The 24,438-nt window shown below is 28.6% G+C and overlaps 2 protein-coding genes and 1 long non-coding RNA gene across 4 annotated transcripts in view; 1 reads left to right on the top strand and 2 right to left on the bottom strand.

Moving 5' to 3' along the window:
* Positions 1-2,917: 2,917 nt before the first annotated feature.
* On the bottom strand, positions 2,918-4,890 carry LOC113372311. Its single transcript, XR_003366754.1, has 3 exons — positions 4,864-4,890; positions 4,683-4,743; positions 2,918-2,978 (listed from the first exon to the last, which is right to left on the bottom strand). It is a non-coding gene; the product is annotated as an uncharacterized LOC113372311 (long non-coding RNA).
* A 10-nt stretch (positions 4,891-4,900) lies between these two features.
* On the bottom strand, positions 4,901-5,418 carry LOC113373457 (protein kinase C-like; the record flags this gene model as incomplete). The annotated part of the gene is made up of 2 exons (XM_026613754.1): positions 5,241-5,418; positions 4,901-5,058 (listed from the first exon to the last, which is right to left on the bottom strand). Coding segments are annotated over exons 1-2 (309 nt in total), but the record flags the coding sequence as incomplete, so codon positions are not given.
* A 984-nt stretch (positions 5,419-6,402) lies between these two features.
* The window catches only part of LOC113372234 (unc-112-related protein), a 47,714-nt gene continuing 29,678 nt past the window's right edge, over positions 6,403-24,438 (top strand). For both annotated transcript variants that reach the window (XM_026612559.1, XM_026612560.1), the window contains exon 1: positions 6,403-6,750. In XM_026612559.1, coding sequence (XP_026468344.1) covers positions 6,612-6,750 — 139 coding nt within the window. In that variant the 5' untranslated portion in view covers positions 6,403-6,611. The remainder of the gene's footprint in view (positions 6,751-24,438) is intronic.

Genomic DNA, 24,438 nt, shown 5'->3' with positions numbered 1-24,438 from the left:
TACGCAATCCACATCGATAATAGGATTATTTAGCGGTCACAAACATAGTGAACTACAGCATGAACTTGAAATTGAAGAAAATAAACATAATATGATGAAGAATGCATTAAATTATAAAAATACCATGAAGATGTGCCTCTTGATATGAAAGTTCTTAATACAAATTTCAAATTAGTATGACAAACGAGCTTGATAAATTGTAAGTACATCCATTCTCAGTAACAAACATCGATAAACAATGAATGAGAGATAATAAAGCGTAAAAAGCCTACCGATCAAAAATATGTCTTTAACAATTTTTTTTAATTTTGAGCTCACCTTGACATTGATAGCCCTGCTTTCCCAACCCTGAAAAAAACGACGAAACGATCTCAGTAGTGCAATAATACCAAACCCAAAAAACACACAACCCATTATAAAATGAATATTTTATGTAAAGTTAACCATTTGTAATTTGTAACTACACTAATTATGACCAGCCTCCGTACCGAAAGATACTACCGATAGAAAGTTCTTTAAGAAAAAAATCTTGCCATGGGATTATTAGGTGACTGGAACATACATAAATAATTAATTTTTGAATAATAATAGTAAATATATAGAATTTTTAAAAATTATTAGTCCCAAATTTCATAGAGTAGTTATTTTATACATCCATATATCCGAATGGACGGAAATATAACGGACGGACAGTGTAAGCATTTTTGCTAATTTGAAATTATTATTATATTTTTTAAATATGTATGTTTTCGCCACAATTACTTCAATTCTGAAAATTATGTATGTTATAGGAAAAAACTCGTTCAAGTAAAATTAATTTCATTCTACCCGTGAGTTGATGGACTAATATTAATAAACACAATTCAACACCCATGCATTTTATTCAATTCGTTATATGTCGCTTATTAAAATTGTGTTTTTCTTATACACTTCAATTTTGTATATATTTTTGTTATTTCTGTTTCAGATATTACTTAAAATCTCCGATAACTAAACATTGAAAAAATAATCACAATTATTTTAGATCTAAGTACAAATGTCTAATTACAGTAATGTGATAAAATATATACTTCGATTGCTACATCAAAAATACTGTGACAATTAAGCCAAAGATTAACCCACAAGTTTTAAAAAGCATAATAAAATTGGTAAATTTAAGCGATACTAAAAATATTGAATATATCTAAACTGACCATTTCTTTAATCGATATGCAGTACGGAATTTATATAATATCTAATTCTTGAATGTTGAATTTTAGCCAATTGTCAAAATAAAAGAAAGCAATAAATAATAAAATATTTACTTATACGTTTCGACCTGTTGTGTTTATCATTCAGCAATTTTTTTATGTTTTACAGTATCACACCAGAAAAAATAATAACAAAAATTTTAAAAATATAGAAAATAAACAATAATAAAGTGTCTATTTTGTTTTAAATAATTTAATTTAATTAATTAATTTAAATAATTTAATTGAAATTTAAAACAAAATTGTTATTTATTATTGTTTCTTTTCTATATTTTTTCAAATTTTTGTTATTATTTTTCCTGGTGTGTTACTGGTAAAACCTAAAATATGCTGAATGATGACACACAACAGTGTCGAAACGTATAAATAAAAAATTTATTATTTGTTTTTTTTTATTTCGGACAATTGCTGAAAATCAGCATTCAAGAATATGTCTCAACGTCAAAACAAAACATCTAAATCTTATAATATCTAATATAAATATACTTGAGTTATTTTGATAAATTATACCTTTGAAAGGGTGTTGAATATGTAAGTCTTGTAAAAATATAAATCATGATATTTATGAAGAACTACAGTACGAATTAAGTATAACAAATAATTACTAATTCAAATTTTTAATTGAAAAATTAATACTGCAGTATCTTCAAAACAAAAAAATCACCACATTTAATAGATAGACTTATTGATTATTTATATCGTGATGTTGTAATAACTATGTCTCAATCCTCGACAGATATAACAATTAAATACACCTAAGTCTGTTTTTACACGGTAGATTGGTTCCAGAAGAAGCCGTGTAAAAAAAAGTGTAAAAAAAGGCATTGATATCAAAATGGGTGATTTGTTCGCTAATCTCTAAAACCTATTAAAATTAGTGAAAAAACAAGAATTTTTAAGAACAAGAATTCATGTTTATTTTATTAAATCAAATATATAATGCTTATTTTCACAAGCATAGTAATTAATGATAAAAAAGGATATGCATTCTAATCTTAAAAGTAATATAAATTAAATGTATGGCAAGTTCAGGAACTAAAAAACTATGTTGTGAATGAAAAGAATAGGTTATTCAATTTTAAGGTAAAAAAAAATACAATAAATAGAATAAGTGATAATCATAAATACAACAACATAAATTAATTGCTGTCGTCATCATAATTCGCTGTATTTTTTGTGATATGAACATACTTCGCAAAAATTAAATTTGACAAAAAAAATTTAAGTACATAAAATTTCAAACCATGCTAAATGGAATAAAATCGTGTAAAAAATTAAAAATATTCAATTTTCAAACCGTGTTATATCAAAAACCGTGTACAAAAAGACCGTGTAAAAACAGACTTAGGTGTATAAAGAAAATTTAGATGTAGAGTTTATACTTTTTTTTAAATTAAGTAATTTCAAATGTGGTAATCCTGTTCAATATCATTAACAAATGTCCATTATGATACTGTTATGTGAAATGATTCACCCCGAAATACATGCTATCCCAATATTAGAAGAAACAAATAAAATAATCACTTACCAAATAAATTCTCGGCAGTGGGAACAAAACGTCGGTTGGCGCAAGAAAGTTGCCATAAATTTATGACCATTGACCTGATGAACACGCCTTCTCATGGCACCCCGCCGACGGTTGAATCCGGCGGTTTGCCTTGAATTCCCGGCCTCCTGATGCGCCTCCGCCCTGGCCTATAGCCGCTCCTGCATTTGAAGCCGTTTGATCTGGAGGAGAATAAAAAATACCATTAAAATACTGGCATTTAAGACTAAAATTATCTTGCTATTTAAATTTTGTGTGGTTTGAGTTACTATTTTTTTATTATTTAAATTATTCTGCAATCTGTTTTACATGAGCATTTTAAGCAGAAATTGCTAACAATAATTATCTTACAATATAAACCAGAAGATAGTAGTAACACACAGCGGCGTGTCTACTAGGTAAATTACTATATGGTTCCAATTAATATACAAAATTCTATGTGAATACAATAGCCAGCTGATTGAATGAGTATTTCTATATAAGATACGGTAGGGCGGTAGGCTTGAAGGTCCGCGGGTAAATAGGTCGACCACCAATATTTTAAAAACAAGTAAAGTTAGGAAGTTTTTCACAACAATATTTGAAAGTAAGGGGAAAAAGATGTGTAATCAGTCATCACCCTAATTCTTACGAATTTGCTATTAGGAGACAAACGGTAATAAGGCTGTTCTAAGGGGCGCGTACATTTGTTTCCAGAATACTAGTTCAATTCTCACAAATATTATTCATCCATCTTTGTCTACCTGACATAATAAAATAATTTCCTTCCCTAGTATAGGTACAAAGCTAGTTATAAGAAATTATTCATTCTGTACGCATAACCATGAACATCAAAGAAATAAATACTGTTAATAACTAAACCAACTTATTTAACTTACTTATTTTTAAAGGTCTGATATAGCCATTCTAATAATAAATTATATCTGGTCCTTCGAGGTAGTAAAGTGTCCAAGTGTGTTGAATGTTTAATTTACTTTTTTAATGAATATTGCGCCGGGCGCTTACAATACTATTATCAAAAATAATCCAACATTTTGAAAAGTATATTAAAAAATAAACAAAAAATCATTCATTTTCATGCATATTTTTACATAAGATCGCATATTAATTTGTAGTTGGATAATATCAATTGAGTATTTATAAAATTAAACTGTTGAAGAATTTTGGCGGGGCACAACATTTTTTTTTATTAGAGCAGTATTTTCTTATATTATGTTAGTTTTTTGGTTGTTAATATAATTTTGAAGTATACATAATGTTTTATAAAATCTATTGTTAATTTTAAGTTAGACTTAATTTTTTTTTATATAGCCTTTATAAAAACTAACATGTGGCTGGGGTAAGAAGGACAAATTGAACCCTTATCCTGTCATAGATGTGAACAATAAAAAATAATATTTTACAAGTTAAATAAATATTTATTCCAACCCTGCGGATGATTTTTTTATGAAATACCAGATCAAGGTTTTATACAGTATCAACTCTGAAAAAAATGTACCCTGGAAATTTATATTTTGTTTGGTTGAATAATGTAGCTATTATTTTGTAAAATTTCTTTCAGATTAAAAATAAACATTAGATCTGTTCGTCTCGAGGCCATCTCATTTTATGCCGCCTATGGGTTAAAAAGAACCAGGTTACAAATTTTTGAAAAACAGTAAATAATTTTAAAATGATGAATGAGCTAGGAGTTTTACTGAACATAGACAGATAGTTGTTTGTTTGATATGTGCTATTTGCTGTGATATAATTGGCTTGGTTTTCATATTTCAAATTAGACCTTTGACCGCCCTACCCTACATGATTCATAAAATTTAATAAATATGTGAAACTTGACAAAAAATTTAAAGTATATAAAGTGATGAATATTGATTAAAAAAACTCACCTCCAGAAGCCCATTTTAAATCTACTCGTAAATGTAGTTTTCCTTGAGGCTCTAAATCCACCTAAAATAACAAAAACACAAATAAATATTGAGGGTTTGATATTTCATGTATATCTTTAATAAAATAATGATTAAATAAGACAACAGTTATAAATTACTTTCAGATTGTAATATAAATTACCCAAAAATCGACAGCATCTCTATCTCGAGCCTAAAAGGTCTTCAAAAGGAATTGTACAATTGGCAACAAAATCATCGGGGGGTATAGATGCATCATGAAATACTGTAAGACCCAAACATGTAGCACCATGAACTTCATGCACAAAATATTCATTCCAAACAGGATCAAAAGTTTTTGGCTTTGTTGTTGAACGATCTATAAATATAACATTTTGTAAGTAAAATTTATTTACATGTTTGTGCATGTTAGTTTGTTATGGTTATAACTTAATATCAACACATTACATAAGAAAACTGATATGTAAATATAAATACAAAATATTTGACATCTTGCTTTATTGATTAATTAACATAAAACTAGTGTATAATGTTATTTACCTAAATGATTTTCATCCACATCTAATGAAACGTACGGGTCGATGGGCTGTTCATCGGGTTTTCCAAAAGTCATATTATGTCTCTTTTGGAAATCCGTAGGCCTAAGACCACAGGCCTCGCAAATCTTAACACGCATAGTCCCCGAGAACATGGCGAAATACTTTTGATCCTTATTACATTACCACGAAAATGTAAAAATCTTAAAATTATTAATAAAAATACTCATTTTTAATAAAATTAAAATGACATATTCCTCTGTCATTTGCAGAACCCAATCGCACTTCACTTCTATCTGAATCACTCAAATAATGCAGAACTGCCAACGCTGCAAGGATTGAAATCGAAAGCTCGAAAGCTCGGAGCTTCGTAATGTAGAGATAGAAATAATAGCTTTTTATGCAAATTTATTCTTGCTAACTTTGCTGGATTAATTAAAGATATATTTTTAAATAGATAAAACTAAAAACTTTATTAGAAATATATGGTAGAGCCAGGTAGAGCGGCGCTTTAAAGTCCGCGGGTAAAAAGATCCCCCACTCAAATAAAGTTAAGATTTTTTTAACAACATTATTTGAAAGTAGAGGAAAAAAGAAGTATAAAAAAATGTATTTCGTAAAATCTCTTCGAAATTAAAATAAGACATTGGATCTGTTTGCCCCAGGACCAGTTTACAATTTTTTAAAAATCTGCAAAAAATACATTTCTACAATGATGAAAAAGCTTGGATTTTAACTGAACTTAGACAGATAGTTCTTTGTTTGATGTGTGTTATTTGTTGTAATATAATCGTTTTAAATTTCACAATATAAATGTCCAAAGTCAAATTTGACCCTTCTTTACTCCGTCTCTATATGCTAGTTGCAATGCAAAAAATCTACTAGTTTGATATAAGGTAAATAAATAATATGCAAATTTCAAAAATAAATCTTTACAGTGAAATTATTCTCAGAAACTGTTATAGTAAATCTAATGCATCTTTGAATATTAAAATATTAAAAATATAATTTTGCATTTTAAACTAATGATATTTTTTCGATAGAGGTTGGCTAGCATGTATCGTGAAGTCTATTACCATCTGGCAATACCTATTCGACCTCGAGCTTTGCGATTCTCAATCTGCTCGGTTGAGTTCGTCAGACGTCGGCAGGAGACGTGCAGAATACCGACTGCCCGAATTATGTCGCATTATTATGTTATGTTTTGTGAGCGAATGTGTTGCGGTTACATATACAACCGATTTGTGTAAAATATTTATTTTGTTAAGTGCTAGTAATAATAAATAATGGCATTGCATAAATATGCTACCACACCAATATAAACTTAAAACTAATTGCCAGTATAAGTGAGATTATTTAAGACAAATTTGTGAAAATGATTGGTAGCGACGGTTATATAGACGGCTCTTGGAAGCTGAAGGTTTTTGTGACAGACCTAGGAGTAGAACGCGAACTACGAGTTAAAGGAGATTTACATATTGGAGGTGTTTTATTGAGACTTGTCGAAGATTTAGGTAAGTTTAGGAAATGTCAAATTACACGTGTTTTTCTGTTAACGCCATGTTTTCTATTGTTTACTAACAAATGTCAAATTGACAATTGCTTGACAGATTTATTGTTACACGAACAACTTTTATTAATAATCATGTGACTAATTTTATTTATGTAATTTATAGAGATATCATATCAAATCTTATTTCAAATGAATGTCGGAGATAATGTTTTACGCGTTTTGTTTGACCAGCAAAATCAAATATTTAAACACTTTCTTCGAAATAACATTCTTCTAAGATAAAATATTTAATTTGTCATTTACCTATATTGAGAATTTCATATATTACATGATATATAGTCAGTCAGAGAATTAAATTTTTACATGCTGTTCAAATTATATAAATATAATTATTGCTTCGAATATTTTTTATAAAGCTCATTTATAAAATAAATACAGGGTGTCCCAGAACTCAACATTCGGTTTGGCGTTGAATTCTGGAACACTGTATATATTATTCACTTATCTATTTTATATATTTTTATACGATACAGATCTATGTTAAATTTTTTATGATGTATTATATTATTTTCAATTTTATTTGCTCATTGCTTATACCTTTTACATACTTTAAATTCAGATACATTATTTTTAAAAAAATATTCATCATCTTAGCATTTAGACATTCATTTAACCTCGTTCAGTATTTTGGCAAGACTTTAAATAAACTTGATCTATATAACACAAGTCCTTCGTAAACTTTTAATATATATGTAGTATGTATCTCTATTTTGAGTAAATTTAAAATTCTCTATTGTATTATTAAAATTATGTAGTTATGTAAATTTCAATTATAATTGCTCATTGCTGCCTCATACATACTTTAAATTCAGATACTTTATTTTTAATAAAATAATCATCATCTTAGCATTCAGACATTCATTTAACCTTGTTCAGAATTTTGGCAAGACTTTAAATAAACTTGATCTATATAACACAAGTCCTTCGTATACTTTTAATATATATGTAGTATGTATCTCTATTTTGAGTAAATTTAAAAGACCAGTTTAAAAGGGTTTATACCTGCTAAAATGATGAAAGCAAACCTTATAAATATAAATTATAGACAACCTGGCATTCTAAAGTGTTTCGGATTTCAAATATAGTATTCGTTAATGTCCTCATATTAATAATATATTGGTGTACAAAATTGAAGTCTCTATAATTTTATTATATAAAAATTATTGCTTCATTAGTTAGCATTTAATGTAAATTTCTTGTTTACATATATACAAGTGCTTGAAAATTTTCTTTGTCCTTTAGAAAATATCTACTTTATAGTGGAATATATTAATTTCCCTATTTTTTAATTCTTATTACTATATTTTCTAATTTCAAATTCATTAGCAAATAGTTTTTAAATTAAAATACATATCACTAAACTGCGATAAATTAAATTCAAAAATAAGCGACAAAATAAACTCTATAATGAAAATTTCTTTTTACATATATACAACTGCTTGAATATTTTCTTTGTTCTTCAGCATATATCTACCTTATAGTGGAATATATTAATTAGCCTATTTTTTTCTTCTTATTACTACATTTTTTGTTGCAAACTCATTAACAAATATTTTAAAATTAGAATACATAACACAAAACCGCGATAAATCTAAAATGCTTGAATTTCGTACGCCGGTTACTAATAATAACTCTAAGATAATAATTCTCTATAATTTTGTTATAATGAATTATATTAACATATAATTAAATTTTATTTAATTTTCACTTTTCTTTGTTCTATAACATATCTACTTTATCGTAGAACACATTTTGGCAATTTTTTTCTTCTTTTTAATATATTTGCTGTTTGCAAATTCATTAGCAAATTAGTTTTAAAATTAGAATACATATCACAAAACCACGATAAATCTAGAAGGCTTGAATTTTGTACGCCGGTTCGATAATAACTCTCTATAATTTTGTTATATAAAAGTTAAGGACACATTAACATATGATGGAAATTTCTTATATATAATTGTTTTAAATATTCTCTCTGTTCTATAACATATCTCTACTTTATAGTAGAATACATAGGGACTATTTTTTCTGTTTGCAAATCTTTTAGCAAATTAATTATAAAATTAGAATACATATCACAAAACCGGCTTCAATTTCGTACGTCGGTTTTGATAAGAAATTTCCTCCTTCCTCATTTCTGATACAAAACGCCTGCGTGGTTGTCATGTCAATGTGTTAATCAAGCCGTTGACTTCATGTTTTTAGCTAAAGAACGAAATTAAATTGTTTTATTACACCCACATGTGTTGGAAATTGAAATAAGATGTACAACACTTGCACGAGATAATAACACTTATGTAAACTCCTCAAAGTGCATCTCTAAGAATCTTTTTGTCTTACAATATAAATAACATACTAGCAGAATCGCCAAACGATGTTTTGCCATACAAGAAGGTATTTGTAAACAATTTCTAGAGAATCCAAAAAGTTGTTATTTCAAACATTTCAAAAAAGGATATATTTTGAATTTCTAATACTTGCGAATGTTATTACAATTAAATGAGATTTGTCTGAGAGTCTAAATTTGAAATGAGAACATCCTATTAAATTTTTAATTTAACATGTGAAGTTTTTAAACTGTTTTGAAATAATTTCTCACCTTTTTGACAATCTCTGAATCAGCACAAATATTTCAAGACTAAATGTAGCCAAATCGGTTCAGTTGTTTTTGAAATTTAGCATGCCTTACATAATAACTTGCTCTATTTTTATGTATAAGATTAATGCTATAATGTGACTATACATCCCAAGACTTTTGTCATGAACCTCAAATGATTTGTGTTTTTTTTTGTCATTCATAATTTTGCACACAATTTTTTTATTAATCTTGTAATGTAGGTATAGCAAGATTCTCTTTTTTTGTGTTCTCTTTTTTTGTGATATTGTACTACGAATTAATGTGTGATAATTTTGCTCACATTTTTTTTATTATTCTTGCAAAATATAGCAAGGTCTTCTCTTATTAATCCTCAGTTTTTTGTGATTTTGTACTATCAACATCCACAAATCGATTTCGAATAGTTGAATTTATTCCTTAATCCGATTAGCAAGGTAATCCCCAAAATCTACTTTAAACGCCGTTTGAATTTAGATTTTTTTCTTTTTCTTTTTTTTTTAATTTAGATAAATCTATGCAGGTGTTTTATTTATAGAATATATAAAATCTATAGATTTTATGTCCTCTTACAATTATAAGAGAAATATTTTCATTCGCCTTTGAAAAGCCCACACTGCATCTGCGATACAAATCAAGTTTTTCGAGTATCATTAAAATGCAAATCGTGGAATTTAAATATTGCGTAAACATAGGTATACGACTGAAGGTTACATTTTATAATTCTCTACATAAAGCCGAAGTATGTAAAATCGTTTGTGTTTTATATTAGTATGACTCGAATTTGCAAAACACCATCATAGTAATAAATAATTGAATAGAATAATAGAAATATTGAATAATTATTCTGGGTGTATTATAATCGGATTATGATTCTGGGAGTATTATTATTGTAAATGTATGTTCATAAATTCATTAAAAAATATTGCATAAGGTGCACAATAATATCACATTTGCAGCAGGTACGTTTTCGTCAGAATGCGGCACCAAATTGCTAGTATGTAGATTGTTTTTAAACCAGTGCGGAGTGGTGAGGGTTAATTTAGAAACAACAGTCTAAAGTCATGTCTGCAATTTATATATCAATCTTGATGTATCATTTTATAATTTGTGTTTTTAAGTAAGTGCAACAAAAATCAGCCTATAAAGCTTTTGTCCCCGTGATCTGTTCCAGGTGTAATCTTTTTGGTAAACTTTTAATATGCGATGAAATATTTAAATTTCAAATATATTATTAAAATATTCTGAGAAGTCAATGGATCATTTTTATATTCCAAAAGTATATTTTATCATTTCGATAAAACTTGGCGCCAATCGTTAACCATTGTTTTCTGTTCCAAACGACAATTACTGGCAGACGAAGACAATGCTTATTGTTGATTATGAAGAAAAACAATTCTGATTATTTATAAACCGAGATTCCGGTCACTTATCAAGGAATGTTAACAATTATTCTTATCAGAAAAATTATTCGTTCATCACTGGTCACGTTCTTTGCATGAATGGGATGCTTTGAGGAAGAATTTTTGATAGATAACATGGTTAAAAATAATTGGCAAAGCATTGTGTGAAAATAGATTATTGTTATCTTGTTCTATGCGAAATTATTTAAATATTTTTAAAATAACCTGGCATGTTTTGAATATTCCAAGTATATTATATATTTTTACTAATTGGAATGTGCACTGATTGATTTATATAAGATTCATATGAAATCATTTTTAACTTCTCGAAGAAAAAGTCAAACTTTTTTATTTTTTTATTCAAATAATAGTTCCACTGATAATGGGAATAACATAAAAAAATATTCCAAATTTTTAGATTATCATTTTTCCGAAGGATAAGTTTATGTTTTCGGCAAAAAATCCTTCTTGCTAATTTTATGCTTACTAGACGTTTCATGGCATTCCAAAATTTGTCCCAAAGTTAGCAAAAGTGTGTGTATGTGGGTCTAATTTTGACCAGCCTAATTTTGACCATACTGCAAAAAGGCCTGAACGGATTTCAAAAGTTTAAAACCTATTCGATAAGATTTCGCTTTGATAAATTTTTTGCAATAATTTTTTTTTTCAATTAGCAGATAAGTTCTGTTGTTTGATAAGTGCTATAGCCAAAAATCCTGAACCGAAAAATTAAAATTTAAAAACTGTAACAAAGATATCAGTTGAACAAAAAAAATCGTGTCCGTTGGTTTTTGATAAAAAATTGTCGTTTCTTTGTAATTATTTTTACACTTTTTTGACAATCTTGTTAAAATCTTGTTATGATGAAAATCATGGCCTTACGAAACATACTAAAATATTAAGGGCCTACCACCACCAGTGGATTGATCAGTGATTGTACAGTGTTGGATTTACAGTATTGGCAGTCCTGGCTGGTGCCCAGGGCAACCAATTTTCTGGGCGGCAAAATTTGGAAATTTTAGAAAAAAAAATATCTATAGAGCTGCTATCTATAGAGCAAACATTGATGATTTTTCATATCTAAACCACGTTTGTTAAGACCACGACCTCATCCATTATCATACAAAGTTTCATCATAAAGTGAACAATTAATAATTTAGCCAAAAACTAATAAGCACAAATCGCAACTGGCATCTTTCGACAAGATTTTTTGATAAACAAAAAATTTTGCCTTCTTTGGTAATTCTATAGAAACGACCAATCAGCTCGCAAAACTAGTCTTTATCAAGTTTCGTCGAATGGCTTTGATTTTTTTTAAATTGGATTAGACACATGCACACGTACTGGTACTTAATCCAATTTTGGACTCAACGGATTCAAATCACTTGAAATGTAAAGAAAAACATTTAGCAATCAATTAATCAAAAAAAAAAAACGAATAGCTAATCGAATTTTCTGGCATAAATAGACATTTGAGAGGTTAACAAAAATCAATCTTGCCTAATTTTATTTTAATATGCACAAACATTTTCTGCTATCAGTAACTCTATTACAAATTTCGGACATACAGTAAATATCCGATAAGAGCAATACTCGCAAAGTACACATTGCAAACTTCGATACTTGCAAAACTTTGCGTAACCATCCACATAATACAAAATATATATGCAAATCTATTACATAACCAATCTTATCATATCAAAATCCCTGCATGAATAAGATAGAGGCTTCCCTCTAATATCAATAAACCATATTAGGTTCAACGATTTCAAAACTTTTGGAAAGTGGGGATATATAATATGCTCCCCGCGGATGTATGGCGCTATCTAATTCCGGCGAATTCTTGGCATGTATCCAGAATATCGAATGATAAATACATTTCAGCGAATACGAATGCGAGAAGCGATGGGAAATATAAACGAATGTCCTCGATTTATAGATCGGACATAGGGACATTAATGTGCGAGATTTCTGGCGCCAAAACTAAAAGTTTATAGTGGAACCTATGGGAAAACATCAGATTTTTACTGTAATATTAATAAATATTTTTAAATTTCAAAGTCGGCTAATTTTGAATATTTTAAAATCATAGTTCAACAAAAAGTCTTTATTCTTGAAGACTTGTGTCAATAATTTTGACAGTGGATACGGATCTAATAAACAAAATTAATAAAAAAATAACCACAATAAACGAATAACAGTCACATTTTCAACAAAGCCTTGGATTGCGCTTAAAAGCTCATAATTCTCAAGCTACGTGTGATTTTTTTCTAATTTTTTGCGTGATCAATACTATCAACCCTTTTCAGCTTGAGTTCTGGGACACCCTGTATAGCGATTGCTGCCATAATGTGAGAAACTATTACAAAATATTTATTTTGCACAAATTTGCCAAATATATTAGTTGTTTTCGACAAATAGTTTACATATTTGGACGAAAAACGAACAAGGGCCTAATACATAAATAGAGCATATTTTATAATCCCTTATTCCAAACTTTGTTGAATTCTTAAAATCAATCCCAGGGCCGAAGTTAGAAATTTGCCGCCCCATTTTTATGTCTCGTTTTTCTAAAATTACAAAGACTAATTTATTGCAGAAAATTTATAACGCATTACATACTTGTCAATGTTTGGGATAATTGGGTGGCGCCAAAATTCCAAAATTCTGTCGTTATAATTTTAAAAGTTGGTGAATATCAAATTTTATTAATTGAGTCGATTATTTACACATTCAGGGAAATCATGCAACTTTCTTTAAGGTAAAAAACCATTTTAAAAATTTTCGTACTAATCATAATGGAAGCAGAGAAATTTGTGAAAATTCAAAAATTATATCGTCACAATTTGATTAAGTTGATAAATATCAATTCTTATTAAAAAAAATCGATTATTTAATCGAAATCGAAAATTTAAAGGCAAATTTTATTTGTTTGATTTGTTGCAAATAATACTAAATAATAATACTTTTTTTATATTTTTAAACGATTTATCTAAGTTTATTGGAGATACTCTTGGACTATTCGCAATGTAATTTTTATAACCCATGCAAGATTTGCTGAACATTAAATTTACATAATCGTTCCATATTTTACCAGATATTTCGATGACGATATTTATGATGCCATATTTGAAGATAAAATAAATTCTTGTCTGAGTAATACAGTTTTCAAAATAAATAAGCTTAAATAATATATAAATGTACATATGTTTCACAATTAATATACACAATTGTGAATCTACAAATACCTTATTGGCGATAAAATTATTAAACCAAGGTTCAAAAGTGTAACATACGGAGTAAACAATGCGTGGTAAATATTAGAGATTAGATAAAATATCATAGTGTGTTATTACTTCCTTATGTACCTATGGTAAGAAACAATATGTATTAAATACAAACCTATTAGTTTTTTCTAATCAAATTGCTATTATCTATAGCAGACTATTCATTTAAATATTGCCACTGTTTTTTTCAAATATTTATTTTTAATTCAAATACAGGTAAAACACTCATTTCATTACTCTTGTGTCATTAATATAACACACATATGTGAAGACTTGTCTCGCCAACAAGCGGACTGAATGCGAAATGGGTCAAGGCCGATCCGAACTTTTTTTCGCGTTTATTTATAAGTATGATGCGATTTCGTCGTACTTGTATAAGTTTTGATAGTTTGTTCGACCTTTGAGGCCACTTTATTCATTAAAACCTTTTCATTAACCAAGTTATAAAGTTATGTAACTCTTTGGTGTCCTCGTAAATCGATCGGGAACGGAGTCGAACTTAATTGAAACTTGATTATGTCAAGTTCTCTAAAAATATATCTTCTCTATTATTAACTTCCCGAAGGAGAAGTTTTATGTTTTCATCAAAAAATCCGATTCGCTAATTTTATGTTTTCTCGACGTTTCTGAACAGATTTTTTGCAGTAAATCGACGTTTTCTCAAAAACGATTGGACCAATTTCAAAAATTTAAAAGCCATTCGATGTATTTCGATGAGGACTAGCGTTTCTGAGTTTTGTGTGACGACCGGTCGAGCCGTTTCTTTGTAAATAGCAGAAAAGTGAAAAAAAAATCGTCCACGTTTTAGCCCGCAATTCTTAATAATGTTTTTTTAAAAACAAATTCGACGATTTTTATTATTATTTTTTTGGCGGTAGATACCATAGTCTTCTAGATCATACTAAAATATTGCGGTCCTACGACAATTCGTTTAGTTTTCAAAATTCGTCAAAGTTTGCAAAAATTGGTATCGTTTTTTTGGCATTTTTCAAAATTAGACCTTTCATCGACGTTTTCTCAAAAATGGCTGAACCGATTTCAGAAATTTAAAAGCCATTTGATGTATCTCGATGAGGACTATCGTTTGTCAGTTTTGTGCGACGATCGACTGAGCCGTTTATTTGTAATTTGGTAAAAAGTGTTAAACTTTTCGTCCACGTTTAAGCTCATACTACCGAATCGATTTTAAAAAATCAAACACTGGTCGAAAGATATTAGTTGGGAATGATACTGATTAGTTTTAGGTGAAAATCTACCGAACCGTTTTCTTGTAATTAACTGTTTTTAACACCTAAATATTTTTGTCTTATACTAGTTTGATTAATTTATTTAATAATCAAACTTTTTTTTATTAAAATTATTTTTCAATTGACTATTAACATTTATCTTGTTTCGTACGTGTATTCGTTCATTATCAGTAAATTTATAATACGATATCATCTGTTTTTCTCAAATGAGATAAGACTTTCTGTTCTAATAGCATTAGACACGAACGCGAAACAGTTCTGGGCGAATTATTTATTCACCATGACAGCAATCAAGGCCAAGTTTATTTCAACACAATAATATTATAGTTAGACATGACCATAGTTAATGAAGCATCATCGTTCCATGAATATTCGGAAGATATTCATGACTTTTTTTAGATCGATTGTAAAATTATAGAGAGATATAATATTGTGACAAGAATATTAGTTTTTAGGGTGCCTTCACTGCTATTTAGTATATATTGTTACCTATTGTCGTTACAATATTTATAATAACTAGTGGTGTATGGCATCGTGCCTTAAGGCAAATTGCTGGAACTTCCCGTACCGTAAAGAAGCGTTTGAGGAATATTAAATGGATTTCAAATAGATTATTATAAATACTGCCACATTGTCTAATATTTATAAGAATTATATAAACTGAATTACAAATTTAAAATTATTTATTTACAATATATAAGTGAGCTTTAGAACTTCAGCGAATTAAAATTTATTAAATTTTCATTTTTTTATTGATACATTATTTTCATATCTCAGTCAGACAGGGGTGCTTGGTATGAGAGTCATATTTCATATATACATATCAAACTTTTTTCATATTTCATATATACATATCATTTGTCCATTTCATTATACATTAATATAATATTTATTATAAATAAAATACCTTTAAATATCTCTTCAATCTTTTTCGTCTGCGATTTCTTTATAATATCTCTTCATTCCCCTTTTGAAGTTATTGTCAAATTTACAAAAAAAAAAAAAAAATTGGGAAAAAAATATCTTGAAATAAAAAAAATCAAAAGCAATTGTTTTATCAACAGAAGCAGACGGTTTTTTGAATCATTCAAATCGGATGCTTAGTTCTCTCAAAAACTGCCATTTTTTGTACAATTATCTCGGTATCTCCAAAACAGCTGGACCTGCCTTTGCCAAAAACTAATCACCACATCTACCAATCATTACAAATTGAATGTTTTTGAATCATTGAAATCGGATACTCTGTTCTCTCAAAAACTCGATTTTTATTTTCTGCACTTTTTGCTTCATTTCTCCGTAACGGCTGGACCTGCCTTTGCCAAAAACTAATCAGCACATCTCCTTATCAATATTAGTCGAATGTTTTTTGAACCATTCAAATCGGCTGATCCGTGCGCCCGAAAACGTGGATCAAAAATTGTATCCATACATACACACACATCCATTTTTTCTGTTCAGAAACCTTCAAAACGTGAAGATATGCAAAAAATTTCAAAACCGACTTTTGGACGATTACAATATTTTACCCTACGGGAAGTTAATAATATTGTGACAAGAATGGGTTTTAGGGTACTCCTTCTTGGGGTGCAATGACTGGTATTTAGTATATTTTATTACCTATTATTGTTACAATATTTATAATAATTATATCATTCAATGTCTTATTGTTAGTAAAAAAAATGTACATGACTTATACATAAGTCAGTCTTTAAAAATGGACTGGACTTCAAAAATTAGAGCCATTAAAATCTGGATACTTCTCTATAATAGTATTGATTACATTTCTTCAATAGTCCATCTAACATTTTCCATGGGATTTATATTCCATCAATCCATTTTCAAATTCCTATGTTTTTTTGCCATATGATTAATGATTTCTGACTATGAGTAATAGTAGCTCTACATCCGAAGTAACTAATGGCCGGAACTGGAACCCACCCGGAGTTAGTAGAAATACGGAAATATGGAATGTTCCGTTGCTTCATCGTTGTCAGAATGATTCATTTTGAGCAGTTTATAAATAGCTTCCATTATCCATGATATAATACAATCTCTATTGTTTGCTAACACATCCAAATAACGTGGCGGAAAAATTACAGACCTTGCAAAAACAAAGTCAGAGTAATAGTAATAGTCAGCTAAAAGACTTTACCTAGATAATGTATGTTTTGATATACAAACCAAATATGTTATTTTTAACTTATCTGTAAAGCTACATTCTACTAAATTAAACAATTATATTATAACTATTGTTCATACTCACCACCTACATTAACTATAGAAAAAATTAATAATCCAAAATATTTATCTTCATACATAAATTACTCACGAGGTTCCCAAAACATTTGCGCTCACGTCTGTAAAAACGAATAGTGATTAATCGTTGTTATTAATTACTATCAACCAAATGACGAATAGTGTTTATCAAGCACTATTGTCTTTTAAAAATAGTATTTTCTCTATTATGACTCATTCCTCAAACATACTTGTTCACATGTTTCGTGATAAATATGGAATGTTGTTCTGGGAATTGAACATAATCTAGTTAAATGAAAAGGCGATTGGAACTATTAAATTTTAATTGCCATCCGCCACTTTGAAAGAATTGTATACAGGAATTAAGAAGATGAGGAAATTGTATGGGATTGATTATTATTTGATGAGCTTTGAGCTTTTGGAAATGGCTCTATTTTTTAAATTTCTGTACCAACCGAGGAGATTTATATATCTTTATACTTTTATATTAAATGTTAACTCTCACTTGATTCTAGACATTACATCTCATAGCATGAGTAATATTTCCTAAAGTGATTCAGCGCAGGAAATTATACAAAAACATACATTTGAAGAAGTGGCGGACAAAAAAATAAACTCGTGTTGCTTCTATATTTTGTTTCCCGTTACTTCAATTTTATATATGTACATCATCATACTTCATATACATACTCAAAATATATTTGAATAGATTCATAAGGATCTGATACATGAAGAGAACTTTATAAAAAAAATCTGATAAATCTTACAAAAATCTGAAAAAAATTCTCTATATTTACATTATATTAATGACTTACCTTTGTCATTATTAACTTCCCGCAGGGTAAGTTATTGTAATGGCCCGAAAATCGAAATTGAAAATTTTCACATTTCTCGACGTTTTGAAGGTTTCTGAACATTTTGGCATACCTCAGAAAAAATGGATGTGTGTGTGTGTATGTATGTATGGATACAATTTTTCGTCCACGTTTTCGGGCGTACGGATCAACCGATTTGATTGGTTTAAAAAACATTCGATTCCTATTGATAAGGAGATGTGCTGATTAGTTTTTGGCAAAGGCAGGTCCAGCCGTTTCGGAGATACGGAGCAAAGAGTGCAGAAAATAGAAATCGAATTTTTGAGAGAACGGAGTATCCGATTTGAATGATCTAAAAAACATTCAATTAGTAATGATTGGGAGAAGTGTTTATTAGTTTTTGGCAAAGGCAGGCCCAGCCATTTCGAAGATACGGAGCTAAATGTGCAAAAAATTGCAGTTTTTGAGAGAACTAAGCGTCTGATTCAAAGAATTTTCTGCTTGTCTTAACAAAATAATTGATTTCGGAATAAAAATTGTTTCAATTTTTTTTTTCAAAAAAAAAAATTTTTGTATATCGAAAATAATTCAGATTTTATTTTTAATTCTGACTGTAGTTCTAATATACTTTAAATATTTCAACTTTGCAATTCAGTTTATATAATTCTTATAAAAATTAGACAATGTTACAATATTAATAATGATCTATTTGAAAACATTCAGTATTCCTCGAACATTTCGTTACGGTACGGGAAGTTCCAGCAATTTGCCTTAAGGCACGATGCCACCCACCCCACTAGTTTTTTAATTTGTTTTAGAAATTCCTATTATTTTGCTTACATCTGGTGCAAGTAACATAATAAACGATTCATAGAAACCTCTTAGCATTTATCATGTCTCCTCACACGTTTTGTCGACGTCATTTCTATATGACGCACCAGTTTTTGAAACATATAATTACGTCATCGGAAATACATATATGTATATATGTAATATTTGATATGGAGACAGTTTTTGTACCCGAGATCGTCAGGTTGATCACGTCTGATTCGCTCAGGATATCCGTCATAAATAATGACATATTGTTGTCATGCGAATATGAAGCTATTGTATTACATCAGTGTCCTCTGCGAAAAATTATACATAGCTTATTTATTGAATTACATACAGTGGTGCTTAACAGGACGTACAGCATCTTTACCACATGTAAAAAAATTGTTGTTCTTTTCAATCAGGCGACCTCGATGACCCTAGTTGTAATCAAAAATGGTAAACCTTGGAAAGTTCGGCTTTCCCAATTTTTTTTCTTGGCAAAAAGGTTTACACTTAAAGCACTTTCTTGATCTTGGTCTCCAAAGGTCTTGAGCAAATTTTGGGTAAACATGTTCAATATTTCCATCATTATTCCTTCTGGGGTTGTATGAAAGTTACAATTGCAATCCTCGTCCTCGTTCTTCGCAACATGATTTATATTATTTTAATTATTTACAAGTCTCAAACGGTGTTCGAATTTATGAATGAATTCTATTTAAATAGAACTGAAGGTGTATCCGTGTATAATTTTCAATAAAGCTTACGAAATGGATGTAATTGGCCTCGTTCGATTTCATATGGTGTAATAACAACAGAATCACGCAACCGTGCACTAAAATCGTTTTGGCCTAATAGCTCATCGCATTATAGGTTATTAGCCTATGAAATCTAGGGAAATGGACACGAACAGGGATCCAAAATGGGTTGAACATGTTTAATTTGGAATTTTGTGGTAATAAAAACAAAATAAATTATTATTTGCGATATTCATCACAAATTGCATTATGTAATGTTATAGAATTGCAGATGATTTGAAAAAAAATGCAAAAAATTACTATTGTCTCCATTTAACGTTCAAGATGTTTTTCAATTAATTATGGTATTAATTTGTGATTTTTACAGGTAGATTTATCTATTTGTACTATAGATTCCATATCTCTATTCTGTTGTGAAGTCGATATCACTGATAAATAAAATTATAATTCAATTGTTGCTTCAAAATAGTTACTATATAAACCGTATTATTTATTTTGAATCAGTTTATTTAAATATTCTGAAAATATATGTATTATATTTATATTAGGTTGGTCCTTAATATGGATGTTTTCGTTTTTTTTTGCTTCCAAGGGCTCAAACGCTTTCAAATTGATAAAAAAATCTCTAAAAGTTTTAGCTCTTAATATTAACCCTAACATAGCCCGAACCAATGTTTCTTGGTTCTGCTTCCTGCGTAAATACTTATTTTATGAAATATATCAAATTTTTGTTGTAAATTATTCATTTATGATTACAATGTTATTCCCAAAATTTTGATTCATTTGCTAAATTATAAAACAAACAGAATTTTACCCATGTTATTTCCATGGAAAATTTGGTTGTAGTACGGACTATCTTAAAGTTATTATTAAGAGCTAAAACTCTCAGAGATTTTTTTTGTCAATTTGAAAGCATTTGACCAAAAACATTTCAGCGATAACATCCATATTAAGGACCATCCTAAATTCTATATATGTCCTATATACCTATGTGCAAATCCTTAGACTTACAAATAAGGGTTAATGCATTGAAGGAACAATGCTTTTGACCTTTATGTTAGTGATGATATTTCAAAAAAGGTCACAAACTTTATGAGAAAGTTCTAGATAACTTGAGATCAAGGAATAATTTTTAATAAAGATTGCACTTTTAATTTTTTCGGCGTTCTAATGTTTCATACTGAAAAACTTCCACAACAAAAAGTATTTTCCACAGTCTTGTAATGTAACAACTTGTGCAAATATTTATCTGTTATTTTATTATTAGAACACTGTTTATTTTTGTTTGCATTTAAAATAAAACCAAATTTTCTATACGTAACAGAACTTATTGCTTTCACAAGTCCAACTCAGATTTATTTATTCGTCAATTAATTTGTGTTTAATTTGCTTGATAAGTTATCAACAGTGTTAGCATATGAAAGTAGCAGTAATAAATATCAACATATTTAAATTATACATTAAATTTATTGCTATCACTTGTAATTTGGAATTAGGAGCAATTATTGTAATGATTTGTTGGTTTCAGTTTTGACACACATTTGAATTATCTTGGATGTTGACAAGTGATGGTAATAGTTCGAGTTATCATAATAAGATAACTAATTATGGATTCGTTTTAATTACTTACTGTCACTGATTTTATAAAAGATATATATTTATATTTATATTTATATTTATATATAGATATATATTATTTTTTGAGAATCACACTACATATGTGTACTGACTTCCTATATTTACTTTTCACTTTTAATATTAATGATTTATCTACTTTACATTTCAAATAGTATTTAAAAAGATATGTAATATTATTTTGGAAAGCAACATTTTTCTGATTTAGTTTGTGGTTTGTTTTTAATCTGTTAATGATGTATTTATTACATAAATGTATTATTGCCCTGGTTAATATGGAGTGTCATATAAATCGCCATTTCTTGTTCGGAAATCTTTCATCATTTACACGAGCCTGTATCAATACTTTATTTATTCAATTGCAACTACTTTAATTAAAAGACATCTAATCTTCTGTTGATACTTTCTGATTATATATCGTATTTGTATAACAAACAAAAATATATACATGCATATGTATAGACATTTTTTTCATTTTTTTTTATTTATTTGTTTTTTTTTATTTATTTTTTTCTTATAACCAATCTGAACCTTTGGTTCAATGAGGTTGTTTGCTGATGGTTACAGGGCACATGTGTATACATGTGTGTATTTATTTCTACGTGTGCCTTTCATAAATCGTATAAATACCTCATAATAACTGTGTGAGAACATCAAGAATTCCTCATTTTTCATATAATAATCATTCCACATCGATTTATCAATGGATTACTACCTAGTCGTACTACATATGGCGCAACACCTACTATAAACGTTACATTATGCAAATTCAACAAATCCATACCCAGCAGTGTAGGCAGTGGAAATTATTTAGAAAGCCTCGTATTCAAAGGCACACAAGACTCGATTCTATATAATTCTCGATCGACGATTTAGAAAAAAATATAAGGCAAAGTTTCCGGTTAATTAATTCGAGCAAATCGAATTGATTCGAATTGATTTTACGTCATCGGAATGAAAGTAGATTAATGACATGCGTGTAAATAGAATGATTTTGTGTTTACAAATCAGATTAGGTACAAAAACGGTTCATTGAAGGAAATATAGAGTAGTATAGTAAGTTAAAGTAATCGTCCAAAAATCGAAAATAATTTTTTTTGCATATTTTTACGTTTCAGAGATTTCTGAACTTCTTGACATACCTTAGAATAAATAGATGTGTGTATGTGTATGTGTGGATACATTTTTTCATCCACGTTTTCGAGAGCACGTATCAACCGATTTGGATGATTCAGAGGTTTCTGAGCTTCTTGACATACCTTAGAAAAAATGGATGTGTGTATGTATGTGTGGATACATTTTTTCATCCACGTTTTCGGGAGCACGGATCAACCGATTTGAATGATACAAAAAACATTCGATTCCTATTGATGGGAAGACGTGCTTATTAGTTTTTGGTAAAGACAGGTCCAGCCGTTTTGGAGATACGAAACAAAAAGTGCAAACAATAACAGGTGTAAAGGGAATGAGTCATCTAATTCAGAAAACACTTTGCTTTTGGTGGCAGCGTGAAGAATTGTTTAGTTTCTGGGGAAGACAAAATTTTTTTTTTATTTCAAAATTTCATTTTTTTTTTATTTTCATTTTTTTAAATTTCTAAAATTACTCGGATTTCATTTTGCATTAAAGCTTCAAATATTTAAAATTTCTCGAGCTTCAAATATTTACAATTAAGGTACGGGAAGTACCAGCATTTTTTTAAGGCATGGTGCCATGCATCACTAATTTTTGATATTTTTATTTATTCAATATTTCAATATTTTAATAAACTAGTGATGCATGGCATCGTACCTTAAGGCATATTGCTGGAACTTTCCGTACCAGAATTAAATATTCGAGACGATCTTATCGCTCAAAACACTTGAGAAAGTTTACATTAGCAAGAGGTGCCGAATAAATTCATATGAGGTTCTTACGATTAGAATAACGAATTTGATATGCATTTAATATACCTTTTCGAACTGAATTGTAAATTTAAAATTCATATTTGAAGTATAACACTTTTTATATTTTTAAAAAATTTGAAATTTCTTTTCTGAAAATTTTGAAATTTGCTTGAACCGTACGGAACCAAACAAAATTGTAACAGAATTAGTACTCATTTTTAAAAAAATTTCAAATATCTGATAATTTGATGAGCATATTTTTTCTAAGGGATGACAAAAGGTTCAGAAATCTTCAAAACGTGAAATTTTCATTTTCGATTTTTTTGCTACTGCTATAACTTACCCCAAGGAAAGTTAAAAAATATATCAAATAAATTTATATCTAGTATTATCATAGATTTTGGAGTTAATTTACATTTAATAAGATTTGTTTTATTAGACATTTTTTACCAACAGCCTTCAGATTATTTGAACTTTAATCCTTTACTGTGCTTAAAATTTATATATTTCAAATTCAATCAATTAACTTAAATATATATATTAACTTATTATATATTGAACAGATAATTTTATTTCATTCAACTTTCTAACCTGTATTATCAAATCTGACTATTACAATTTATAGAGCACGTTCTGTCTCTTACAATTTACGTACTTGCTTCAAATAACTGCAGATTTTTTCTCTTCAAGTTTTACTTATTCAATTTAATCTTTACTAAACCGGAATAAAGCGAGATATGAATTTAAATCGTGACAAAATGTAAAAAGTAACCGCAATATGCAACTGTAAAACTATTGAACTTGCAAACTAGTTCCTTATTGCATAAAATGACATAAATGAATTATTAGTAAATGTAGTAGTTTATACTCATTCCTAGTATTAGTAAGTCAGATAATTGCTCTAGTGCAATTGGCACA

This window comes from Ctenocephalides felis, unplaced genomic scaffold (genome assembly GCF_003426905.1).
Source record: "Ctenocephalides felis isolate EL2017-DRISC unplaced genomic scaffold, ASM342690v1 CF-g0.4_SCAFFOLD_01604, whole genome shotgun sequence".
Classification (NCBI taxonomy): Eukaryota; Metazoa; Arthropoda; class Insecta; order Siphonaptera; family Pulicidae; genus Ctenocephalides; species Ctenocephalides felis.
This window is presented reverse-complemented; position numbering and strand designations above follow the sequence as displayed.